Source organism: Pseudophryne corroboree, chromosome 5, assembly GCF_028390025.1.
Source record: "Pseudophryne corroboree isolate aPseCor3 chromosome 5, aPseCor3.hap2, whole genome shotgun sequence".
NCBI lineage: Eukaryota > Metazoa > Chordata > Amphibia > Anura > Myobatrachidae > Pseudophryne > Pseudophryne corroboree.
This window is the reverse complement of record NC_086448.1, coordinates 146,370,537-146,394,161: the sequence shown is the minus strand read 5'-3', so window position 1 is coordinate 146,394,161 and position 23,625 is coordinate 146,370,537. Positions and strand designations below refer to the sequence as shown.

At 47.9% G+C, this 23,625-nt stretch overlaps 1 protein-coding gene across 5 annotated transcripts in view; it reads right to left on the bottom strand.

Moving 5' to 3' along the window:
- Nucleotides 1-23,625, bottom strand: part of SP4 (Sp4 transcription factor) — a 154,219-nt gene that overhangs the window by 79,591 nt on the left and 51,003 nt on the right. For all 5 annotated transcript variants that reach the window (XM_063921775.1, XM_063921773.1, XM_063921774.1 and 2 more), the window contains exon 4: nt 12,419-12,647. In XM_063921775.1, the coding sequence (XP_063777845.1) occupies nt 12,419-12,647 (229 nt within the window). The remainder of the gene's footprint in view (nt 1-12,418; nt 12,648-23,625) is intronic.

Genomic DNA, 23,625 nt, shown 5'->3' with positions numbered 1-23,625 from the left:
TGCTAGGACTCTAGAAACGCTAAAGAGCTAGGGTTAAGCTTCCTGGCACTGCACCACTGAATATAAGAATGCCATATCCGGTAATAAATGCGAGCCGAGGATGGTTTCCTTGCTCTAAGCATTGTTTGAATTACCTGTTGTGAAAATCCTTTTGCTTTCAGGATGGATGTCTCAAGAGCTACGCCGTCAAAGACAGCCGATCCAGGTGTTTGTAATAACAAGGACCCTGAGACCGTAGATCTGGACGTTGAGGCAGTAGAAACGGAGTATCCACCGACAGTCACTGCAGAACTGTGTACCAATGTCTTCTGGGCTATGCTGGAGCTATTAGTGTCACGCCGCCCTTTACCTGTTTTACTTTTCAAATCACCCTGGGTAACAGGGCGATTGGTGGAAACATAGGCCAGATGTAAGTCCCATCTCACTGACCGAGCATCCACGAAGGTCGTCTTGGGATCCTTTGTCCTTGAACCGTATGTGGGAACTTTGTTGTTCTGACGAGAGGCCATGAGGTCTAACTCTGGCAGCCCTCACTTGTTAACCAGAATCTGGAAGACCTCTGGGTATAAAGCCCATTCGTTTGCATGAATGGCATGTCGACTGAGAAAATCCACTTCCCATTTTAGGACTCCCAGAACGAATACTGCGGACAAGGTCGGATGATGAAGTTCTGCCCACCTTAACGTGCGGCCTACCTCCTTCATTGCCTTTTGGCTGAGAGTTCCTCCCTGATGATTGAGGCACGCTACTACTGTTGCATCGTACTTGTGAATCTGAACCGGTTTTCCTTGAAGTATGTCCTTTGCTTGAGTGAGTGCTATATATATAGCCCGAAGTTCCAATATATTTATCGGCAGGCAACTATCTTCCTTGGTCCACTGCCCCTGGAAGCAGCATTTTTCTGACACGGATCCCCAGCCCTAAAGACTGGCGACCGTTGTCAGAATCTCCCACTCAGAGATCCAAAAGGGTCGCCCTTTGTCCAGATGGGATGTCTGCAGCCACCAGGCTAACAACTTCTGTACTTCCTGAGGAAGGACCATAGTCTGAGTTTTTAATCGCCTGATGCAGTCCATTCCATCTGCAAAGAATCAGACGTTGAAGGGACCTTGAGTGGAATTGAGCATATTCCACCATTTCGAATGTTGACACCATAGATCCCATCACTTGCATTGTTGCATGAATGGATACTCTTCGACTGTGTAGTAGCTCCTGAATCCTTGTCTGTACTGTGGATATTTTGTTCAGAGGTAGAAAAACTCTCTGAAGTCTGGAATCCAATACAGCCCCCAGGTGCGTCATGCATTATGACGGAACCAGGGATGACTTTGCCCAATTTATGAGCCAGCCGTGGCTTTGTAAACAGTCTATTGTCAATTGTAGATGGCCCTGGAGAGTTTCCTGGGAATGAGCCAGGATTAATAGGTCCAGGTATGGGACAATTCTTATCCCCTGAAGACGGAAATAAGCCGCCATCACCACCACCACCATTTTGGTGAACGCTCTGGGATCTGTTGCCAGTCCAAATGGTAGGGCCTGAAACTGAAAAGGCTGCCGGAGGATAGCAAACCTGAGATAGCACTGATGGGATGGTGCTATACGTACATGCAGGTAAGCATACTTGCTATCTAGGGATACCATAAAATCCCCCAACTCCATGGCCAAGATAATGGAACATAAAGTATCCATATGAAACCGAGGCACCCAAATGCATTTGTTCAGAGCGTTGAGAATGGGCCGGTATGACCCATTCGGTTTCTGTACTAGAAACAGGTTGGAATAGAAACCTTGTCTCTGCTGTGCAGGAGGGACCGGTACTACCACCCCTGATTGTAGCAACTTCTGAACTGCCTCCTGTAAAGCCCTGGCCTTCATTTCCACAGAAGATGGGCTGGTACAAAAAAATCTTTAGGGAGGATGTTAGATACCACTACTTGCACTAAGGCATCTGTGGTGGACTGCTGCCAGGTCTGTGCAAATAGAAAAAGTCGGCCTCCCACCCTGGGGTCCCCCAGGTGGAGGCCCATGCCATCAGACTGATGGCTTATCTTCTGGTCTGGAAGCAGGGCTTCTGGTAGCCCAATGCTTTTTAGTCTTTCCAGACTTATCCGATTAGGACTGTTTGCTGTAACCCTTTCCTTTCGCTTTTCCTTGGGTCCCAAAGGGCAGAAAAACTGGAAAACTAGGTTTAGACTTGTAGGTAGAAGGAAACTTCACTTTCTTAGAGACTGCTTCCGACTCCAGAATATTTTTTTATTTTTTACCAAAAAGAATATCTCCAGCAAAAGGCAAGGACTCTAGTACCTTTTTGGACTCTGAGTCAGCCTTTTATGTACGTAGCCAGACAGCTCTGCATGCCGCTATGGCGGAGGTTGATGCTTGAGAAGCTATAGTACCCATATCCAAGGCTGCTTCTTCCATAAAAACAGCTGCCTGTTTAATACGTGCAATATGGGACTTCTGTGCTCTAGACGCCAATGACAAATCGTCTTCTAATGCATCAGCCCAGGCTCCCACTGCTTTCACCATCCAGGCTGAAGACATGGCCGGTCTAACAACTGCCCCCGACAAGGAAAAAACTGTTTTAAGAAAACCATACATTTTTCTATCCATTACATCATTTAATGATGTTGAAGGCAGAGGTAATGTAGATTTACGCACCAACTGAATGACATGTGTATCTACTTTGGGAGCAACCTCCCTTTTCAAACAATCCCCAGACGGAAGAGGATAATTAGAATTTCATTTTTCAGGAATTCTGAACTTCTTACTGGGTGTGACCCAAGCCTCTTGCATGATTTCCGTCAGCTGTTCTGACTCTGGAAATTCAGTTTTGACCGTCTAGGGACGTTTAAACACTGGTGTCTTGGATTTTAACAAAGGCTCTGCTGCCTCCTCCAAGGATAGAATGTCTTTGATTGCATTAAATAGCTCAGGTAGAGCTACTGAAGTGTAAGTCCCATCTCATCTCTGTATGCAGACCCAGAATGCAAGGAAGCATCCTCATCCTCTGAAGTATCCCCTTCTGAAACATGTGAAGACTGCGAAGATGTTGTTTCATGTCTATATGATTTACCTTCCATAGGCCTTTCAGCCTGCTTTTGTTGAAAGGCTGCAGATTCCTGGACTGGATGTGATAACCCTTACATACAACATTCCCGTTGGGTCTTAACTGGGTAACCTATCCCTGGTATGGGAGCTGGCATTATCCGCTCAGCTATACTGGATGTTTGTGCAAACGATGCCTATGGAGGTTCTGACTGAACCTGTGCCTGCCTTGGAATATTTAGGAGGCTTTGGTGAAAGCTATAATAATTTGCACATAATTCATTTTGTACCAGATCTCGAGAGGTTAACCCTGCTTTGCATGACAAACATGAAATCAATGTTGGTGCTGTTGTGGAGAGTGTATCCTCCTCACCCTTGCCTCTCTCAGACATGATAAACAAATCACATACACATGTATGGTGCAAACTACACAATTTGTAACCATATTCACTTTAAGCTTGCTAAAGTGATATACAATCCAATCCCTCCCTTGCACCAGAATTGAGGATCGGATATACAAAGACAGCAAAACTGACAGAAAAAATAAAATTTTACTCACCGGTAAATCTATTTCTCGTAGTCCGTAGTGGATGCTGGGAACTCCGAAAGGACCATGGGGAATAGCGGCTCCGCAGGAGACTGGGCACAACTAAAGAAAGCTTTTAGGTCACCTGGTGTGCACTGGCTACTCCCACTATGACCCTCCTCCAAGCCTCAGTTAGGACACTGTGCCCGGACGAGCTGACATAATAAGGAAGGATTTTGAATCCCGGGTAAGACTCCTACCAGCCACACCAATCACACCGTATAACTCGTGATACTATACCCAGTTTAACAGTATGAAAACAACTGAGCCTCTCAACAGATGGCTCAACAATAACCCTTTAGTTAACAATAACTATGTACAAGTATTGCAGACAATCCACACTTGGGATGGGCGCCCAGCATCCACTACGGACTACGAGAAATAGATTTACCGGTGAGTAAAATCTTATTTTCTCTGATGTCCTAGTGGATGCTGGGAACTCCGAAAGGACCATGGGGATTATACCAAAGCTCCCAAACGTGCGGGAGAGTGCGGATGACTCTGCAGCACCGAATGAGAGAACTCAAGGTCCTCCTCAGCCAGGGTATCAAATTTGTAGAATTTTGCAAACGTGTTTGCCCCTGACCAAGTAGCAGCTCGGCAAAGTTGTAAAGCCGAGACCCCTCGGGCAGCCGCCCAAGATGAGCCCACCTTCCTTGTGGAATGGGCTTTTACTGATTTAGGATGCGGCAGTCCAGCCGCAGAATGCGCCAGCTGAATTGTGCTACAAATCCAGCGAGCAATAGTCTGCTTAGAAGCAGGAGCACCCAGTATGTTGGGTGCATACAGGATAAATAGCGAGTCAGTTTTCCTGACTCTAGCCGTCCTGGAAACAAAGTTTCAAGGCCCTGACTACGTCCAGTAACTTGGAATCCTCCAAGTCCCTAGTAGCCGCAGGCACCACAATAGGTTGGTACAAGTGAAAAGCTGATACCACCTTAGGGAGAAACTGGGGACGAGTCCTCAATTCCGCCCTATCCATATGGAAAATCAGATAAGGGCTTTTACATGACAAAGCTGCCAATTCTGACACACGCCTGGCTGAAGCCAAGGCCAATAACATGACCACTTTCCACGTGAGATATTTTAGATCCACGGTTTTAAGTGGCTCAAACCAATGTGATTTTAAGAAACTCAACACCACGTTGAGGTCCCAAGGTGCCATTGGAGGCACAAACGGGGGCTGAATATGCAGCACTCCTTTCACAAACGTCTGAACTTCAGGTAGTGAAGCTAGTTCTTTCTGGAAGAAAATCAACAGAGCCGAGATCTGTACCTTAATGGAGCCTAATTTCAGGCCCATAGTCACTCCTGCTTGTAGGAAATGCAGAAATCGACCTAGTTGAAATTCCTCTGTTGGGGCCTTTTTGGCCTCACACCAAGCAACATATTTCCGCCATATGCGGTGATAATGCTTTGCAGTTACATCTTTCCTGGCTTTAATCAGCGTAGGAATGACTTCCTCCGGAATGCCCTTTTCCTTCAGGATCCGGCGTTCAACCGCCATGCCGTCAAACGCAGCCGCGGTAAGTCTTGGAACAGACAGGGCCCCTGCTGCAGCAGGTCCTGTCTGAGCGGCAGAGGCCATGGGTCCTCTGAGATCATCTATTGAAGTTCCGGGTACCACGTCTTGGCCAATCCGGAACCACGAGTATTGTTCTTACTCCTCGTTTTCTTATTATTCTCAGTACCATTGGTATGAGAGGCAGAGGAGGGAACACAAACTGACTGGTACACCCTCGGTGTCACTAGAGCGTCCACAGCTATCGCCTGAGGGTCCCTTGACCTGGCGCAATATCTCTCTAGTTTTTTGTTTTGGCGGGACGCCATCATGTCCACCTGTGGCCGTTCCCATTGATTTACAATCAGCGTGTTCTGGATGAAGTCCCCACTCTCCCGGGTGGAGGTCGTGCCTGCTGAGAAAGGCTGCTTCCCAGTTGTCCACTCCCGGAATGAACACTGCTGACAGTGCTAGTACGTGATTTTCCGCCCATCGGAGAATCCTTGTGGCTTCTGCCATTGCCATCCTGCTTCTTGTGCCGCCCTGTCGATTTACATGGGCGACTGCCGTGATGTTGTCTGACTGGATCAGTACCGGCTGGTGTAGAAGCAGGGATTTTGCCTGACTTAGGGCATTGTAAATGGCCCTTAGTTCCAGAATATTTATGTGTAGGGAAGTCTCCTGACTCGACCATAGTCCTTGGAAGTTTCTTCCCTGTGTGACTGCCCCCCAGCCTCGAAGGCTGGCATCCGTGGTCACCAAGACCCTGTCCTGTATGCCGAATCTGCGGCCCTCTAGAAGATGAGCACTCTGCAGCCACCACAGCAGAGACACCCTGGTTCTTGGAGACAGGGTTATTAGGCGATGCATCTGAAGATGCGACCCGGACCATTGGTCCAACAGGTCCCACTGAAAGATTCTGGCATGGAACCTGCCGAAAGGAATTGCTTCGTAAGAAGCCACCATCTTTCCCAGGACCCGCGTGCAGTGATGCACCGATACCTGTTTTGGTTTCAGGAGGTCTCTGACTAGAGTTGACAGCTCCTTGGCTTTCTCCTCCGGGAGAAACACTTTTTTCTGGACTGTATCCAGAATCATACCCAGGAACAGTAGACGTGTCGTCGGAACCAGCTGTGATTTTGGAATATTCAGAATCCAACCGTGCTGGTGTAGCACCTCCTGAGATAGTGCTACTCCCACCAACAACTGCTCCTTGGACCTCGCCTTTATTAGGAGATCGTCCAAGTACAGGATAATTAAAACTCCCTTTCTTCGAAGGAGTATCATCATTTCCGCCATTACTTTGGTAAACACCCTCAGTGCCGTGGAGAGTCCAAACGGCAGCGTCTGGAATTGGTAATGGCAATCCTGTACCACAAATCTGAGGTACTCCTGGTGAGGATAGTAAATGGGGACATGCAGGTAAGCATCCTTGATGTCCAGGGATACCATGTAATCCCCCTCGTCCAGGCTTGCAATAACCGCCCTGAGCGATTCCATCTTAAAAAAATTCAAGTTCATGTATGTGTTCAAGGATTTAAAATTTAAAATGGGTCTCACCGAACCGTCCGGTTTCGGTACCACAAACAGTGTGGAATAGTAACCCCGTCCTTGTTGAAGTAGGGGCACCTTGATTATCACCTGCTGGGAATACAGCTTGTGAATTGCCGCTAGCACAGCCTCCCTGTCTGAAGGAGTAATCGGCAAGGCAGATTTTAGGAACCGGTGGGGTGGAGACGCCTCGAATTCCAGTTTGTACCCTTGAGATACTATTTGCAGGATCCAGGGATCCACCTGTGAGCGAGCCCACTGATCGCTGAAATTTTTGAGGCGGCCCCCCACCATACCTGGCTCCGCCTGTGGAGCCCCACCGTCATGCGGCGGACTTGGAAGAAGCGGGGGAGGACTTTTGCTCCTGGGAACCTGCTGTTTGTTGCAGCCTTTTTCCCCTACCTCTGCCTAGAAAGGACCCGCCTTTTCCACGCCTGTTTTTCTGAGTCCGAAAGGACTGTACCTGATAAAACGGCGCCTTTTTAGGCTGTGAGGGAACATGGGGTAAAAATGCTGACTTCCCAGCAGTTGCTGTGGAAACTAGGTCCGAGAGACCATCCCCAAATAACTCCTCACCCTTATAAGGCAAAACTTCCATGTGCCTTTTTGAATCTGCATCCCCTGTCCACTGGCGAGTCCATAAGCCTCTCCTAGCAGAAATGGACAATGCACTTATTTTAGATGCCAGCCGGCAGATCTCCCTCTGTGCATCTCTCATGTATAAGACGAGTCTTTTATATGCTCTATGGTTAGCAGAATAGTGTCCCTGTCTAGGGTGTCAATATTTTCTGACAGGGAATCTGACCACGCAGCGGCAGCACTGCACATCCATGCTGACGCAATGGCTGGTCTAAGTATAATGCCTGAGTGTGTATATACAGACTTCAGGATCGCCTCCTGCTTTCTATCAGCAGGTTCCTTGAGGGCGGCCGTATCCGGAGACGGTAGTGCCACCTTTTTAGACAAACGTGTGAGCGCTTTATCCACCCTAGGGGGTGTCTCCCAACGTGACCTATCCTCTGGCGGGAAAGGGAACGCCATTAGTAACTTCTTAGAGATTAACTATCTTTTATCAGGGAAAGCCCACGCTTCTTCACACACTTCATTTAATTCTTCTGATGGGGGAAAACTACGGGTAGTTTTTTCTCCCCAAACATAATACCCTTTTTAGTGGTACCTGGGTTTATATCAGAAATTTGTAACCCTCTTTCATTGCTTCAATCATGCAACGAATGGCCTTAGTGGACATTAGACTAGACTCATCGTCGTCGACACTGGTGTCAGTATCCGTGTCGACATCCGCGTCTGCCATCTGAGGTAGCGGGCGTTTTAGAGCCCCCGATGGCCTTTGAGACGCCTGGACAGGCACGAGCTGAGAAGCCGGCTGTCCCACATTTGGCATGTCGTCAAATTTTTTGTGTAAGGAGTCGACACGTGCACGCAATTCCTTCCATAAGTCCATCCACTCAGGTGTCTGCCCCGCAGGGGGTGACATCCCTTCTATAGGCATCTGCTCCGCCTCCACATCATTATCCTCATCAAACATGTCGACACAGCCGTACCGACACACCGCACACACACAGGGAATGCTCTAACAGAGGACAGGACCCACAAAAGCCCTTTGGGGAGACAGAGTGAGAGTATGCCAGCACACACCAGAGCGCTATATAATGCAGGGACTAACTGAATTATGTCCCCTATAGCTGCTGTTATATATACTGCGCCTAAATTTAGTGCCCCCCCTCTCTTTTTTACCCTTTTCTGTAGTGTAGACTGCAGGGGAGAGCCAGGGAGCTTCCTTCCAGGGAGCTGTGAAGGAGAAATGGCGCCAGTGTGCTGAAGGAGATAGCTCCGCCCCTTTTTCGCAGACTTTTCTCCCGCTTTTTTATGGATTCTGGCTGGGGTAATTATCACATATATAGCCTCTGGGGCTATATATTGTGGTATTTTTGCCAGCCAAGGTGTTTTTATTGCTGCTTAGGGCGCCCCCCCCTAGCGCCCTGCACCCTCAGTGACCGGAGTGTGAAGTGTGTATGAGGAGCAATGGCGTACAGCTGCAGTGCTGTGCGCTACCTTGGTGAAGACTGATGTCTTCTGCCGCCGATTTTCCGGACCTCTTCTTGCTTCTGGCTCTGTAAGGGGGACGGCGGCGCGGCTCCGGGACCGAACACCAAGGCCAGTTCCATGCGGTCGATCCCTCTGGAGCTAATGGTGTCCAGTAGCCTAAGAAGCCCAAGCTAGCTGCAAGCAGGTAGGTTCGCTTCTTCTCCCCTTAGTCCCTCGCTGCAGTGAGCCTGTTGCCAGCAGGTCTCACTGTAAAATAAAAAACCTAATTATATACTTTCTTTTTAGAAGCTCAGGAGAGCCCCTAGTGTGCATCCAACCTCGGCCGGGCACAAAATCTAACTGAGGCTTGGAGGAGGGTCATAGTGGGAGGAGCCAGTGCACATCAGGTGACCTAAAAGCTTTCTTTAGTTGTGCCCAGTCTCCTGCGGAGCCGCTATTCCCCATGGTCCTTTCGGAGTTCCCAGCATCCACTAGGACGTCAGAGAAATATAGTATAGTATATATAGTAAGGGCCAGCAGCCACACTAGCAATCAGTCACAAGTTATTCATTAGTATAATAAGCAATATGAGCATATAAATCAACTACAAATACAGATTTGTAGGAGAAACATATTACTGCATTACCTTCTACAGGACTTTTAACGTATTCAGTCACACAGCGAAAAAAACAGCAGTAACAGTTTACTAGACTCCTATGCATCAGGCATTTATCCAACTACTTGTACCACAATGGTAGGTAGAGACTTGGTCATTCCGAGTTGATCGCTCGCTAGCAGTTTTTAGCAGCCGTGGAAACGCTATGCTGCCGCCCACTGGGAGTGTATGTTAGCTTAGCAGAAGTGCGAACAAAAGAATCGCAGTGCGGCTACAAAATAATTTTGTGCTTTTCAGAGTAGCTTGAAACCTACTCAGCGCTTGCGATCACTTCAGCCCATTCAGTTCCGGATTTGACGTCACATGGCGGCCCAGTGTTCGGCCAGCCACGCCTGCGTTTCCCCAGGCACTCCTTCGTTTGTATCTGACACGCCTGCGTTTTTCAGCAGACTCCCTGAAAACGGTCAGTTACCACCCAGAAACGCCCACTTCATATCAATCAATCTGCAGCAGCCAGTGCGACTGAAATGCATCGCTAGACCCTGTGTGAAACTACATCGTTTGTTGTAATAGTACGTCGCGCGTGCGCATTGCACCGCATGCGCAGAAGTGCCTTTTTTAGCCTCATCGCTGCACAGTGACCGAATGCAGCTAGATAACAACTCGGAATGACCACCTTAGTGCTGTATCACCTGCATCAGGAGAGCGGTATACAGGGAGACTTAACCCCACTTCCAGGATCGATCAATACGCTTTCAAAGACTAAGTGGATCCAGACGCAAATAGTGAACACACGTGCCCAAGTGAACACAGACGCACCAGTGACACAGCCGCCTATGCTGCGACTGGGTCAGATATCTAGCGCCTCAGACTGAAGTGGGAAATCAGTTCATGGCGGGAAACTCGGGAGGAAACTGGTCATGAAACGGGGAGGGGGGGGGGGGGAGGCGCGACCAGGGGAGTGCCTTACTTCCCACTGCTGACATCAACCCCAGGGATCCTGGCCTCTTACTAAGTCCTGGAGACCATGATCCCTGAGGCCTAGCGTTGGTGCACTCGAGGTGGCAGCTGCATCAGCGACTGTTCGGTAGTCTCCTCCCGAAAATAAAGTGACTGTGTCTCGCGTCTTAACCGGCTAAGCGGAACTGATGCCTTACCTTCTCCCCGTTCTCCGGCCACAGCCTGGTAACATCAGCTGGACTTGCTAGTACATCCACACTGACGCCCGCAGAAACAGCGCTGTACACGTGGGAAAGCGTTGTCGCGACCTGGCTGATAGTTGATGCAGCGACTCTTTCTAAGGTGCGTACAAGACGCTTTTTAGAAAGACCACCCAAAAAGAATAAGATTAAAAAAAAAAAAATTAAAGAAAAAGCTTATGGCTGCAAAAAATCAGCAGCCCTAGACCGTGGCCCGGCTCCTGCTGCACCAATCAAAAAATGTAATTACCTGAGCCAGGAGGCGGGGATATAGGAGACTTTGATCGCTGGTGCCATTCTGCTGATGCTACCTCATATCCCAATATATATCCTGTGGATACTACTGTGGATCCTGCGGGAGAGAGCTTGTTTTTATTTGTAGTTAAATGTGTATTTTGACCATTTTAATTTGTTAGTAGGTCAGACTGTGATCTTAAATAGTGGTAAGGACTTTAGGGTTGGAGATGGAATCCCGGAGATCAGTATACCGACACCGGGATCTTGTTTGCCAGAATGCCGACAGCGGGGCGAGCGCTAGAAAGCTCTTTGCCGGCTCGCTGCGCTCGCGACAGGTTCTGTTCCTACTCTATGGGTGTTGTGGACACCCACAAGTGGGAATTGCCCTGTCGCAGCTGTCAGCATTCTCGGCGGTCGGGATCCTGGCGTGGTATTCTGACCGCCGGGATATTAAGGTTACGGTAGAAGAGATCTACACTGTCTAGATACAGTCAATAGGTTGATACTGACAAAAGGTCGGTATGTAAATGGACGACCAAAAAATAATCGACACAGGTTTTTGGGGGGTTAGTGTGGATAGTTTTGCCATCTGGAAGCACAATTTGCAGAAAATTGGACTCTTGCGGGCTCGCTTTGGTTGCCACGCTTCGGGCACGGTACTTTGCTTCACTCACACAAGGTTACTAAAGGTTATGATTTGTAACATGGATAGTAAAGGATGGAAAAAGTAAAAAAAAATATAATAAGCCAAAAAAATGTGTCAACCATTAACATGTCAACCTCTTGTTAGTGTCAACCTAATGCATGTCCACCTTTTGTTTGTGTCTACCTATTAACTGTCTGACAGACCGTGTAGATCTATAGTGCTAATATTGATAAGAAGGGGAGCACTGTCCCTGAATACTGGGCGGAGGGTGACAAAGGGGAGGAGCTGGGACCAGAAAGGGGAGGAGTCAATATAAATCACAAAATCGCAACACCTAAAAGAAATGTCTTGATCCGCCCTACTGTACTTGTGCTCTATTGTCCTGAACTGTAAGTCATTGTGTTTTTGTTTTGCTTATTTGTTAACGTACTCTAACCGGGCGCTGTTGATCCCTTGTGGCGCCATATAAATAAAGGATTATAATAATAATGTGAGCCACCAGCCAGGAGAAGACCCCAACAATCAGAACACGTGTAGCGGAACAGCTTTTATTAACCGACACAAGGCAGAGGAATTGGGAAGGGTGCATTTTTGGAGAGACCACTGGAGATAACATTGTATATATGCTTCCAGTGCATACATCTACACTTCAGCAAGTATGAGGATTAACCCTTTAATATCTGCTGCCATGGATGTAATGGAAATAGCAATTGTACAGAAATGTAATTCTTTATAACTTTGGATCGTAACCTACTTTTCACCTAAGGCAGTGGTTCCCAAACCCAATCCCCAAGGCATGCTTGAGCACAGATAGTTACTGGACTGTTAGGGTGCTTTGAGGATGGAGTTTGGGAAACACTAAATGACAGAGTGAACATACAATTTTACAAAGGTACCAAATATATTGCACATAGTTCTATATACACACATTTTTCCTTTTTTTTTATTGTATTGGAAGTGCACCAGGAAGAAAGCCACAGTAACATACCTTCCTTCCCCTTCCCTGCAATTGGGGCAAGAGCATGCAACTCTTCGTAATCTCTTCCCAGTCTGCACCTCTTGATCTGATGAAGGCTGGGACTGCTGGAGCTGCACTTGTGTTATTTGGTCAGGACTGACAGCACCGAGGGTTGCATTAGCAAGGCTTCCCACTGCAACAGTCATAGGTGCTATAGTAGCTTGCTGGACCTTCACTCCATCTGCTCCTTGATGCTGACCTACATAGCAAAACAATTAAAATAGCACATAAGAATTTGAGGAGGTTTAAACAGAAATACAGCAAACGATTGATAATTATCACAATAAAGCCCACTCACTACTAGACAGAACAGTAATACAGCTGAGAAAAGATGTACATGTGATTCCCAGAACATCTTCCCAATGTGCTTGCGACCAACACACAACAAGCTGGAACTGGCAGATACAAAACAATGGTTTGAAATCGGAGGATTACAACTACAACAACAACAACCACCACCACACAAAAAAATAACATCTGCTCACTGACAGCACAAACTCTGCGATGGCGCAAGCTCTACATTTCTCAGCCTTACAGGTCAATAATCTAAATGGTTTGGCTAACAAAACATGATGGTCTCCAAAATGTCACCAATACAGTATTTTTTTAAAATATTAGTTTGAAAATTATATTTGACAATACTATATGCAGACAGCCATCGTGCCGACATGGTAATAATGTCGACGCTTACCATGTTAACATTTATCACGCAGACTGTGATGAAATGTTGACATGGAATTTTGACATACATGTTCTTGTGCCTAGTGGTTACGTCAGGTGGCTGCAGCGGCGCCTTCCGGGTCAGGCGTTCAGGTGATTATCAGCTATACCTTACCATAATCCCTAGAACCTAAAGCTAACCTCCCGCCACAGCCTAACCCTAATGTCGACAATGTTGACATATTGCCTGTCGGAAATATTCACAATGTAACCGTCAACAACCTTTTGACAACCACTTTGATGCTTTTACACTTGACATAAAAAAAAATAAAAAAATAAAAATGGTCTACCATCTCAGCATTAACCCTTCCGCTCCTGAGCGGAGGCCGTTTTTATGCTTGTGTGTCATTTCAACATGACTTTTTATATAACTTTGTATTTTTTGATAATACCATTACGTCACACCTGCAAGTTTGGGTTGGCTTGGGTTGGCGTGAGAGGCTGGATCCGAAGCAGCTGGATTGTGGAGGTAACAAAGGCTTAATCCGAATCCTATTCATGGAGTGATGTGCACAATGAGAAGTGTAGGTTAATGGACTTCAGAAGAATTGTTGGTGCTCTAGCAGTGGCTGGCCCGAAGGCGTGAGAGAAAACAGCTGGAAGCAAGTAGTGGTTACTGGATGGAGAAACAAGCTGAAATACCGAAACTGGACTAGAGCAATGGCTGAATGCCAGTGCCAAATGTAATACTGTACTAGAAGCTGGGCTGGAACTGGATTAGTAACCAGACTGGACTCAGATTAGTGACCTGACTGGACTGCAACCAGGTTAGTAATCGGAATGGAACCGGATAGGTGACTGGATTGGAACCAGGATAGTAACCAGACTGGAATTTGATAGGTGACTGGGCTGGAACAAGGTTAGTGACCAAACTGGACTGGATAGGTGAAATTTCTGGTAACCAGACTGGAGCTGGACTGACAGACTAAAACCATACTGACACCTTAATAATACCCCTTTTCCACTAGCTCTAAAAACACGTTTTTTTTCCTAGTGGAAACGGTCCCCCCTGCGAATTCCCGGATCAAGTGATCCGGGAATCCTACCCCGGTAGCTTGCCTGGTTGAACACGTGTTCAACCCGGTGAGCTGTGTAGTGTAAACGGAAGACGTGTCGAGGCGACACGGCTCCCGTTCACAGTTTATGGAAGGGCGGCGCTGGGAGATCATGTGATTTCCCAGTGCTGCCCCTGCTGCGTCAGCAGCAGCGTCACCAACCTGGCAATATGCCGGGTTGGTGGAGCTAGTGTAGAAGGGGGCTGTAGCACGGGTCGCAGCAGTGTCAGGCTCCCGGCTGCGACCTGTGTTACAAGTGGAAAAAGGGTATAACAGTATTCACAGGAAGAGAGACGTTGTACTGGTGATTTGGGAGTGGCCAGGCTGCTCCCTTCACAGGTATCATTTACTTGCAACTGGCTGCTGTGATCAGCTGACCGAGAACAGCGATTGGAATGACTGAGAGTCACCAGCTGACTTCCTCCAACATGGCTGCGCCTATTTCAGCATTTTGGAGGAAACTTCAGCGTGGAGGAAGCAGGACTAAACTTTCCAGGAATGGAGGGTGAGTAGAGCACTATGGGGAGCGATGCTTGGAGACAGCATGACACTGGAAGCAGCGCTGAACAGCAGCAGTGCTGACAGACCTCAGTGGCCGCTGGGAGTGGCGCTCGTATCCAGATCCCAGCGCTGCTCACAAACAGTGAGAGCAAACCGCAACATCAGCCTGGAGAGACACTGCAAAAGGTAGATAAATTGTTCTAGTACTCCGGATCGTGACACACTAGTCCTTTTGCGCTTAGTAACACTTCAAATATAATGTAACCAGAATATACAATAAAAAATAGGATTTTACTGGCAGATGTATTAACCTGGAGAAAGCATAAGGAAGTGATAAACCAATTATATGTGCAAGGTGATAAAGGCACCAGCCAATCAGCTCCAATATGTAAATTAACAGTTAGGATCTGATTGGCTGGTGCCTTTATCACCTTGCACATATCACTCGTTTATCACTTCCTTATGCCTTCTCCAGGTTAATACATCTGCACCATTATTACCTACCAGTAAATCCTTTTCTCGTAGCCCGTAGAGAATACTGGGGTCCACATTAGTACCATGGGGTATAGATGGGTCCACTAGGAGCCTTGGGCACTTTAAGAAATCAATAGTGTGCACTAGTTCCTCCCTCTACAAGACTCAGTTTAGAAACTGTGCCCGAGGAGACGGACATATCTTGAGAGAAAGATTCAGAAAGTATAGTGGTGAGATTCGAACCAGCACACACAAACAAGAAGAAAACCATGTTAACACAACATGAACAGGAACAGAAACAGCAACAGGTGATCCCACAACAAAACTTAACCAAGTAACCATGCAAGAAACACGAAGCACTGGGCTGGGCGCCCAGTATCCTCTACAGCAGGCTTTTTCAACCAGTTGGCCGTGGCACACTAGTGTGCCGCGACCAGTTGCAAGGTGTGCCACGGAGCCGGAGCAGCTTCCTGCACCTTCAGAGGGAACTGTTGGCCCGGGCTCTTTCTTAGAGCGGCGGTGTGTTATCATAGGTCACGGCAGCTGCAACTCGCCACCCAGCCAGCCAACCCGCCTGCATACACATCTTCCAGTTTCCACCTGCATACACAGCTTTCCTTGCCCACCCACATCCACACCTGCCCGTGCGCCCGGTGCTCAGTATTCGCAGCAATCCACTATCAATCCCCGCCACTGAGGGACAGGGAGGAGGACAGCTGGCCGGTAGGGGCTAATATTAGTTATGCTATTTCTCCTGTGGGGAGCAATAGGATTTATGGATTTATGAAGGGGGGGGGGGGGACAATGTGAATAATTCATGTGGGGAGCAATAGGATTTATGTGGGGAGAAATGTGATTGATTAATGTGTGAGCAACATGATTTAAGTGGGGAGCAATAGGATTTATGGAAGGAGCAACATGATTTATGTGGGGAGCAATGTGATCGTTTTATCTGTGTAGGCCAATGTATGTGTGGATTTTTTATTACTGTGAGGGCCAATGTGTGTTTTTAGGTTTGTTTTTTTCTGTGGGGGAACGGATGGCGTGCCTTGCCAATTTTAAAATATTGTTTGGTGTGCTGCGAGTAAAAAAAAGGTTGAAAATCACTGCTCTACGAGAAAAGGATTTACCGGTAGGTAATTAAAATCCTATTTTCTCTTACATCCTAGAGGATACTGGGGTCCACATTAGTACCATGGGGATGTACCAAAGCTCCAAAACCGGGTGGGAGAGTGCTGAGGTTTTTGCAGAACTGACGGACCAAACTGAAGGTCCTCAGAGGCCAAGGTATCAAACTTGTAGAACTTAGCAAACGTGTTCGAACCAGACCAAGTAGCTGCTCGGCAGAGTTGTAAAGCAGAGACACCCCGTGCAGCCACCCAGGAAGAACCCACGACCGAGCAGAGTGGGCATGAACAGATTTAGGAACCGGCAAGCCTGCTGAAGAGTAAGCATGCTGGATAGTCAGCGTGATCCAGCGAGCAATAGACTGTATAGAAACAGGACAACTAATTTTCTTGGGATCATAAAGCACAAACAGCGAGTCCGATTTTCTGTGAGGAGCCGTCCGTTTGACATAGATTTTCAAAGCCCTCACAACATCCAGGGACTTTGAAGTAGAAGAGGTGTCAGCAAGCACCGCAACCACAATTGGCTGGTTGATATGAAACGCAGACACCACCTTTGGAAGAAATTGCTGACGAGTTCTGAGTTCAGCTCTATCGTCCTGAAAAATCAAATAGGGGCTCTTGTGAGACAAGGCTCCCAATTCCGAAACACGTAGTGCCGAAGCCAAGGCCAATAGTGTGACGGTCTTCCATGTAAGAAACTTTACATCCACCTCCTGTAAAGGCTCAAACCAATCTGACTGCAGAAATGTCAATACCACATTAAGATCTCAAGGTGCCGTGGGAGGCACAAAGGGCGGTTGGATGTGTAGAACACCTTTCAAGAAGGTCTGAACCTCAGGAAACGAAGCCAACTTTTTTTGGAATAAAATGGACAAGGCCGAAATCTGGACCTTTATGGATCCTAAACGTAGGCCCACATCTGCACCAGACTGCAGAAAAAGCAGAAAAAGAATCCAGTTGAAATTCCACCGCAGGAAATGTAATGTTTTCACACCAAGAGACGTATTTTCTCCAAATTCGGTGGTAATGTTTTGACGTTACCCCTTTCCTGGCATGGATCCAGGTAGGAATTCCCCTGTGTGGAATACCTTTCCAGCTAGAATCTGACGCTCTACCTCTATGCCGTCAAACGTAGCCGTGGTAAGTCTTGATAGACTAACGGTCCCTGTTGTAGAAGATCCTCCCGAAGAGGTAGACGCCACGGGTCCTCCAGAAGCATTTCCAGTAGATCTGCGTACCAAGCGCTTCTTGGCCAAACTGGAGCAATGAGAATTGCTTGAACCCTTTCCCTTTTTATTCTTTTGAGAATTCTTTGGATCAATGGAAGTGGTGGAAAGACATACACCATCTGATAGATCCATGGACTCACCAGAGCGTCTACCGCCACCGCCAGTGGGTCTCTTGACCTGGAGCAATACCGCTGGAGCTTCTTGTTGAGACGAGAGGCCATCATGTCGATCTGTGGATTCCCCCACCGACGAGTCAAGCACCCGAACACCTCTGGGTGAAGGCCCCACTTTCCTGGGTGGAGATCGTGTCTGCTGAGGAAGTCTGCTTCCCAGTTGTCCACTCCAGGAATGAAGATCGCGGACAGCGCCACAGCGTGGCTCTCTGCCCAGAGGAGAATCCTTGTCACCTCTGACATTGCTGCTCTGCGTTCTGCCTTGTCTGTTTATGTATGTCACCACCGTCACATTGTCCAACTGAACTTGGATGGTTCGATCTTGAAGATGTGCTGCCTGCAGAAGGGCATTGTATGTGGTCTTTAGTTCCAGAACGTTGAGCGGAAGAATGGTTTCCCGACTTGACCATTTTCCGTGGAAGTGTTCTCCTTGGGTGACTGCTCCTCAACCTCTGAGGCTTGTGTCTGTGGTCAGCAGAATATAATTTTGAATCCCGAACCTTCAGTCCTCGGTCAGGTGAGAAGTCTGTAGCTACCACTGAAGAGAAATCCTGGCTCTTGGCGACAGACGTATCCTCTTGTGCATGTGGAGATGCGATCTGGACCATTTGTCCAGATCCAGCTGGAAGGGCCTTGCGTGAAACCTTCTATACTGCAATGCCTCATAAGAGGCTACCATCTTCTCCAGGAGGTGAATGGACAAATGCACCGATATCTGGGTCGGCCTGAGGACGTCCCGCACCATTTACTAAATTACCAATGCCTTTTCCAAAGGAAGGCATACCTTCTGTACCTCCATGTCCAGTATCATCCCCAGGAACCGAAGCCGCCGTGTTGGTTCCAGGTGAGATTTTGGCAGGTTCAGAATCCACCGGTGATCCTGGAGAAGTCGTGTGGAGGGAGCAATGCTGTGCAACAACCTCTCCCTGGATGGTGCTTTTATCAGCAGATTGTCCAGGTACGGTATTATGTTCACTCCTTGTTTGCAGAGAAGAAACATCATTTCCGCCATCACTTTGGTAAATACCCTTGGGCCGTGGAGAGCCCAAAGGGCAGGGTCTGGAACTGGTAATGACAGTACTGCAACGCAAACATTAGATAAGCCTGATGAGGCGGCCAAATCAGAATATGAAGGTACGCATCCTTGATATCCAGAGACACCAGGAATTCTCCCTCCTCCAGACCTGAGCTCACTGCTCTCAGCGACTCCATCTCGAATTTGAACACCCGTAAATACGGGTTCAGCGACTTGAGGTTTAAAATGGGCCTCACCGAACCGTCCGGTTTCGGTACCACAAATAGGTTGGAATAGAAAATAGGATTTTCATTACCTACCGGTAAATCTTTTTCTTGTAGTACGTAGAGGATGCTGGGGTCCACATTAGTACCATGGGGTATAGACGGGTCACTTGGGAGCCATGGGCACTTTAAGAGTTTAATAGTGTGGGCTGACTCCTCCCTCTATGCCCCTCCTACCAGGAGGAGACGGACATACTTCGAGAGAAGGAAATGTGGCTCCTTGCTGGTTAATCATAGAACCAGATTGTGGTAATGGAGGTGTGGGGTGTGGTGCCTCTGGACTGGCTGAGCTGGATGGCTTTAGTGTCGCATACCTTTACATTCTATTAACACTTTTCACATACTAATTTCTTTAACACTATTACTCCATTTTAATTACATCTCATTTTTGTATCACCCTCTCTATAGCTTCGGCTTCTTAACACTAATTTATTAACACTATAGTTTTTTCACTGGTATGCTGCCGTGGGCTTTCTGGCTTATGCTGGTGTTTTGGGGTGCCACACCCTGCACCTGGATATAGCGCTAGAACCCCAAATATACAGAAACGCCTTGATGCGTTTTTTGGGCATATTCATACATTTGCGCAAATATATGTAACCGAGATCTCTGAATTCTAATATTGTGTGGGATTTAAATCTGGTTACTGTTATAATTCAGGGTGCTGGGGGAAACCAATTGCCTTTTTTTTCTTGCTTAGAAACACCCCCTCCCTTTCAAGCACCTGAATGATATCACTAAGCTAATTGAGCATCTGCCACACTATATATGAGAGAAGGAAATAATAAGATTTTAAACCTAAATCTTTTTCTCCTAGTCCGTAGAGGATGCTGGGGACTCCGTAAGGACCATGGGGAATAGACGGGATGGGCACTAAAAATAACTTTAGATATGGGTGTGCACTGGCTCCTCCCTCTATGCCCCTCCTCCAGACCTCAGTTAGAGAAACTGTGCCTAGAGGAGACGGACAGTACGAGGAAAGGATATTTGTTAATCTAAGGGCAAGATTCATACCAGCCCACACCATCCACACCGTATAACCTGGATATATGAACCAGTCAACAGTATGAAACAAAACAGCATCAGACCGAGACTGATCAAAACTGTAACATAACCCTTATGTAAGCAATAACTATATACAAGTCTTGCAGAATGTAGTCCGCACTGGGACGGGCCCCCAGCATCCTCTACGGACTAGGAGAAAAAGGATTTACTGGTAGGTTTAAAATCTTATTTTCTCTTACGTCCTAGAGGATGCTGGGGACTCCGTAAGGACCATGGGGATTATACCAAAGCTCCAAAACGGGCGGGAGAGTGCTGATGACTCTGCAGCACCGATTGAGCAAACATGAGGTCCTCATCAGCCAGGGTATCAAACTTGTAGAACTTTGCAAAGGTGTTTGAACCCGACCAAGTTGCTGCTCGGCAAAGCTGTAATGCCGAGACACCTCGGGCAGCCGCCCAAGAGCAGCCCACCTTCCTAGTGGAATGGGCCTTTACCGAATTTGGTACCGGTAATCCAGCCATAGAATGAGCCTGCTGAATTGTGTTACAGATCCAGCGAGCAACAGTCTGCTTAGAAGCAGGAGCGCCAACCTTTTTGGCTGCATACAGGACAAACAGAGCCTCTGTTTCCTCACCCTAGCCGTTCTGGCTACATAAATTTTCAATGCCCTGACCACATCAAGGGACTCGGAATCCTCCAAGTCCCGCGTAGCCACAGGCACCACAATAGGTTGGTTCATATGAAAAGATGAAACTACCTTGGGCAAAAATTGAGGACGAGTCTGCAACTCTGCTCTATCCACATGGAAAACCAGATAGGGGCTTTTGTGAGATAAAGCCGCCAATTCCGACACTCGCCTTGCCGATGCCAACAACATGACCACTTTCCAAGTGAGATACTTAAAGTCCACCGTTTTAAGAGGTTCAAACCAGTGAGACTTAAGGAAACGTAACACCACGTTAAGGTCCCAGGGTGCCACTGGAGGCACAAAAGGAGGTTGGATATGCAGCACTCCCTTCACAAAAGTCTGTACTTCCGTTAGAGAAGCCAATTCCTTCTGAAAGAAAATGGATAGGGACGAAATCTGAACCTTAATGGAGCCTAATTTTAGGCCCAAATTCACTCCAGTCTGTAGGAAGTGAAGGAAACGGCCCAGATGGAATTCCTCCGGAGGAGCATTCCTGGACTCACACCAAGAGACATACTTCCTCTAAATACGGTGATAATTTTTCGCTGTCACGTCTTTCCTAGCCTTTATCAGAGTAGGAATGACCTCATCCAGAATGTCCTTCTCCGCTAGGATCCGGCGTTCAACCGCCATGCCGTCAAACGCAGCCGCGGTAAGTCTTGGAACAGGCAGGGCCCCTGTTGTAACAGGTCCTCTCTGAGAGGAAGGGTCCACGGATCTTCTGTGAGCATTTCCTGCAGATCCGGATACCAGGCCCTTCGAGGCCAATCTGGAACAATGAGAATTGTCTGTACTCCTCTTCGTCTTATGATTCTCAATATCTTGGAGATAAGAGGAAGAGGAGGAAACACATAGACCGACTGGAACACCCACGGTGTCACCAGGGCGTCCACTGCTACCGCCTGAGGGTCCCTTGACCTGGCGCAATACCTCGGTAGCTTTTTGTTGAGGCGAGACGCCATCATGTCTATCTGAGGCAGTCCCCACTGACTTGCAATCTCTGTGAAGACTTCCTAATGAAGTCCCCACTCTCCTGGATGTAGATCGTGTCTGCTGAGGAAGTCTGCTTCACAGTTGTCCACTCCCGGAATGAAAACTGCTGTCAGAGCGCTTACATGATTTTCCGCCCAGCGAAGAATCCTGGTGGCTTCTGCCATTGCCACTCTGCTCTTTGTTCCGCCTTGGCGGTTTACATGAGCCACTGCGGTAATGTTGTCTGACTGAATCAGAACCGGTAGGTCACGAAGCAAATTCTCCGCTTGACGAAGGCTGTCGTATATGGCCCTCAACTCCAGTACGGTGATGTGAAGACAAGCCTCCTGACTTGACCAGAGACCCTGGTCAAGCCAGGAGGCTTGTCTTCACATCACCGTACTGGTGTCTTCACAACCACCGTACACCGTCCGTGGTTACCAGAACCCAGTCCTGAATGCCGAACCTGCGACCCTCCAGAAGGTGAGCACTCTGTAGCCACCACAGGAGAGATACCCTGGCCTTGGGGGACAGGGTGATCATCTGATGAATCTGTAGATGAGACCCGGACCACTTGTCCAACCAAAGACACGAGTTCTTGGGCCTTTTCCGTCGGACGATAAACCCTTTTCTGGTCTGTATCCAGAACCATGCATAAGAAAGGCAAACGAGTCGTTGGAACCAACTGTGACTTCGGGATATTGAGAATCCAGCCGTGCTGTTGCAACACCCTCAGGGAGAGTGATACGCTGTTCAGTAACTGTTCTCTCGATCTCGCTTTTATTAGGAAATCGTCCAAGTACGGGATAATTGTGACACCCTGCTTGTGCAGGAGCACCATAATTTCCGCCATTACCTTTGTGAAAATTCTCGGGGCCGTGGAAAGCCCAAACGGCAACGTCTGAAATTGGTAATGACAATCCTGGACAGCAAACCTCAGGAACGCCTGATGAGGCGGATATATGGGGACATGAAAGTATGCATCCGTTATGTCCAGGGACACCATATAATCCCCCCCTTCCAGGCTGGCTATGACCGCTCTGAGCGACTATCTTGAACTTGAACCTTTTTAAGTATAGGTTTAAGGATTTTAAATTCAACATGGGCCTGACCGAACCGTCCGGTTTCGGGACTACAAACAGGGTTGAGTAATACCCCATCTCCTGCTGCAGCAGGGGGACTTTGACCACCACTTGCTGAAGACACAAGTTTTGAATTGCATTTAACAATATCTCCCTCTCTGGGGGAGAAGCCGGTAGGGCCGATTTGAAAAACCGGGGAGGAGGCACCTCTTCGAATTCCATCTTGTAACCCTGGGAAACAATTTCTATTGCCCAGGGATCCAGACGTGGCTGAAAAGTCGAAGACGTGCCCCCACTGGGGCGGACTCCCTCAGCGGAGCCCTAGTGTCATACGGTGGATTTTGTAGAGGCCGGGGAGGACTACTGCTCCTGGGAACTAGCTGTGGTTGGCAGCTTTTTCCCCTTGCCCTTACCTCTGGCCAGAAAGGAAGATCCCCGCACTCTCTTGGATTTATGCGACCAAAAGGACTGCATCTGATAATGTGGTGTTTTCTTAGGCTGTGAGGAAACATAAGGCAAAAAAGTTGATTTACCTGCCATAGCCGTGGAAACAAGGTCTGTGAGACCTTCCCCAAATAATTCCTCACCCTTGTAAGGTAAAACCTCCATATGCCTCTTCGAGTCGGCATCGCCCGTCCATTGTCGGGTCCATAGGGCCCGTCTAGCCGAAATCACCATAGCGCTGGCTCTGGAACCCAGTAGGCCAATGTCTCTCTGAGCATCTCTCATATACAGGACAGCATCTTTGATATGACCCAGGGTCAATAAAATGGTTTCCTTATCCAGCGTATCTATATCAGCAGATAAGGTATCTGTCCATGCTGCTACAGCGCTACAAACCCAAGCAG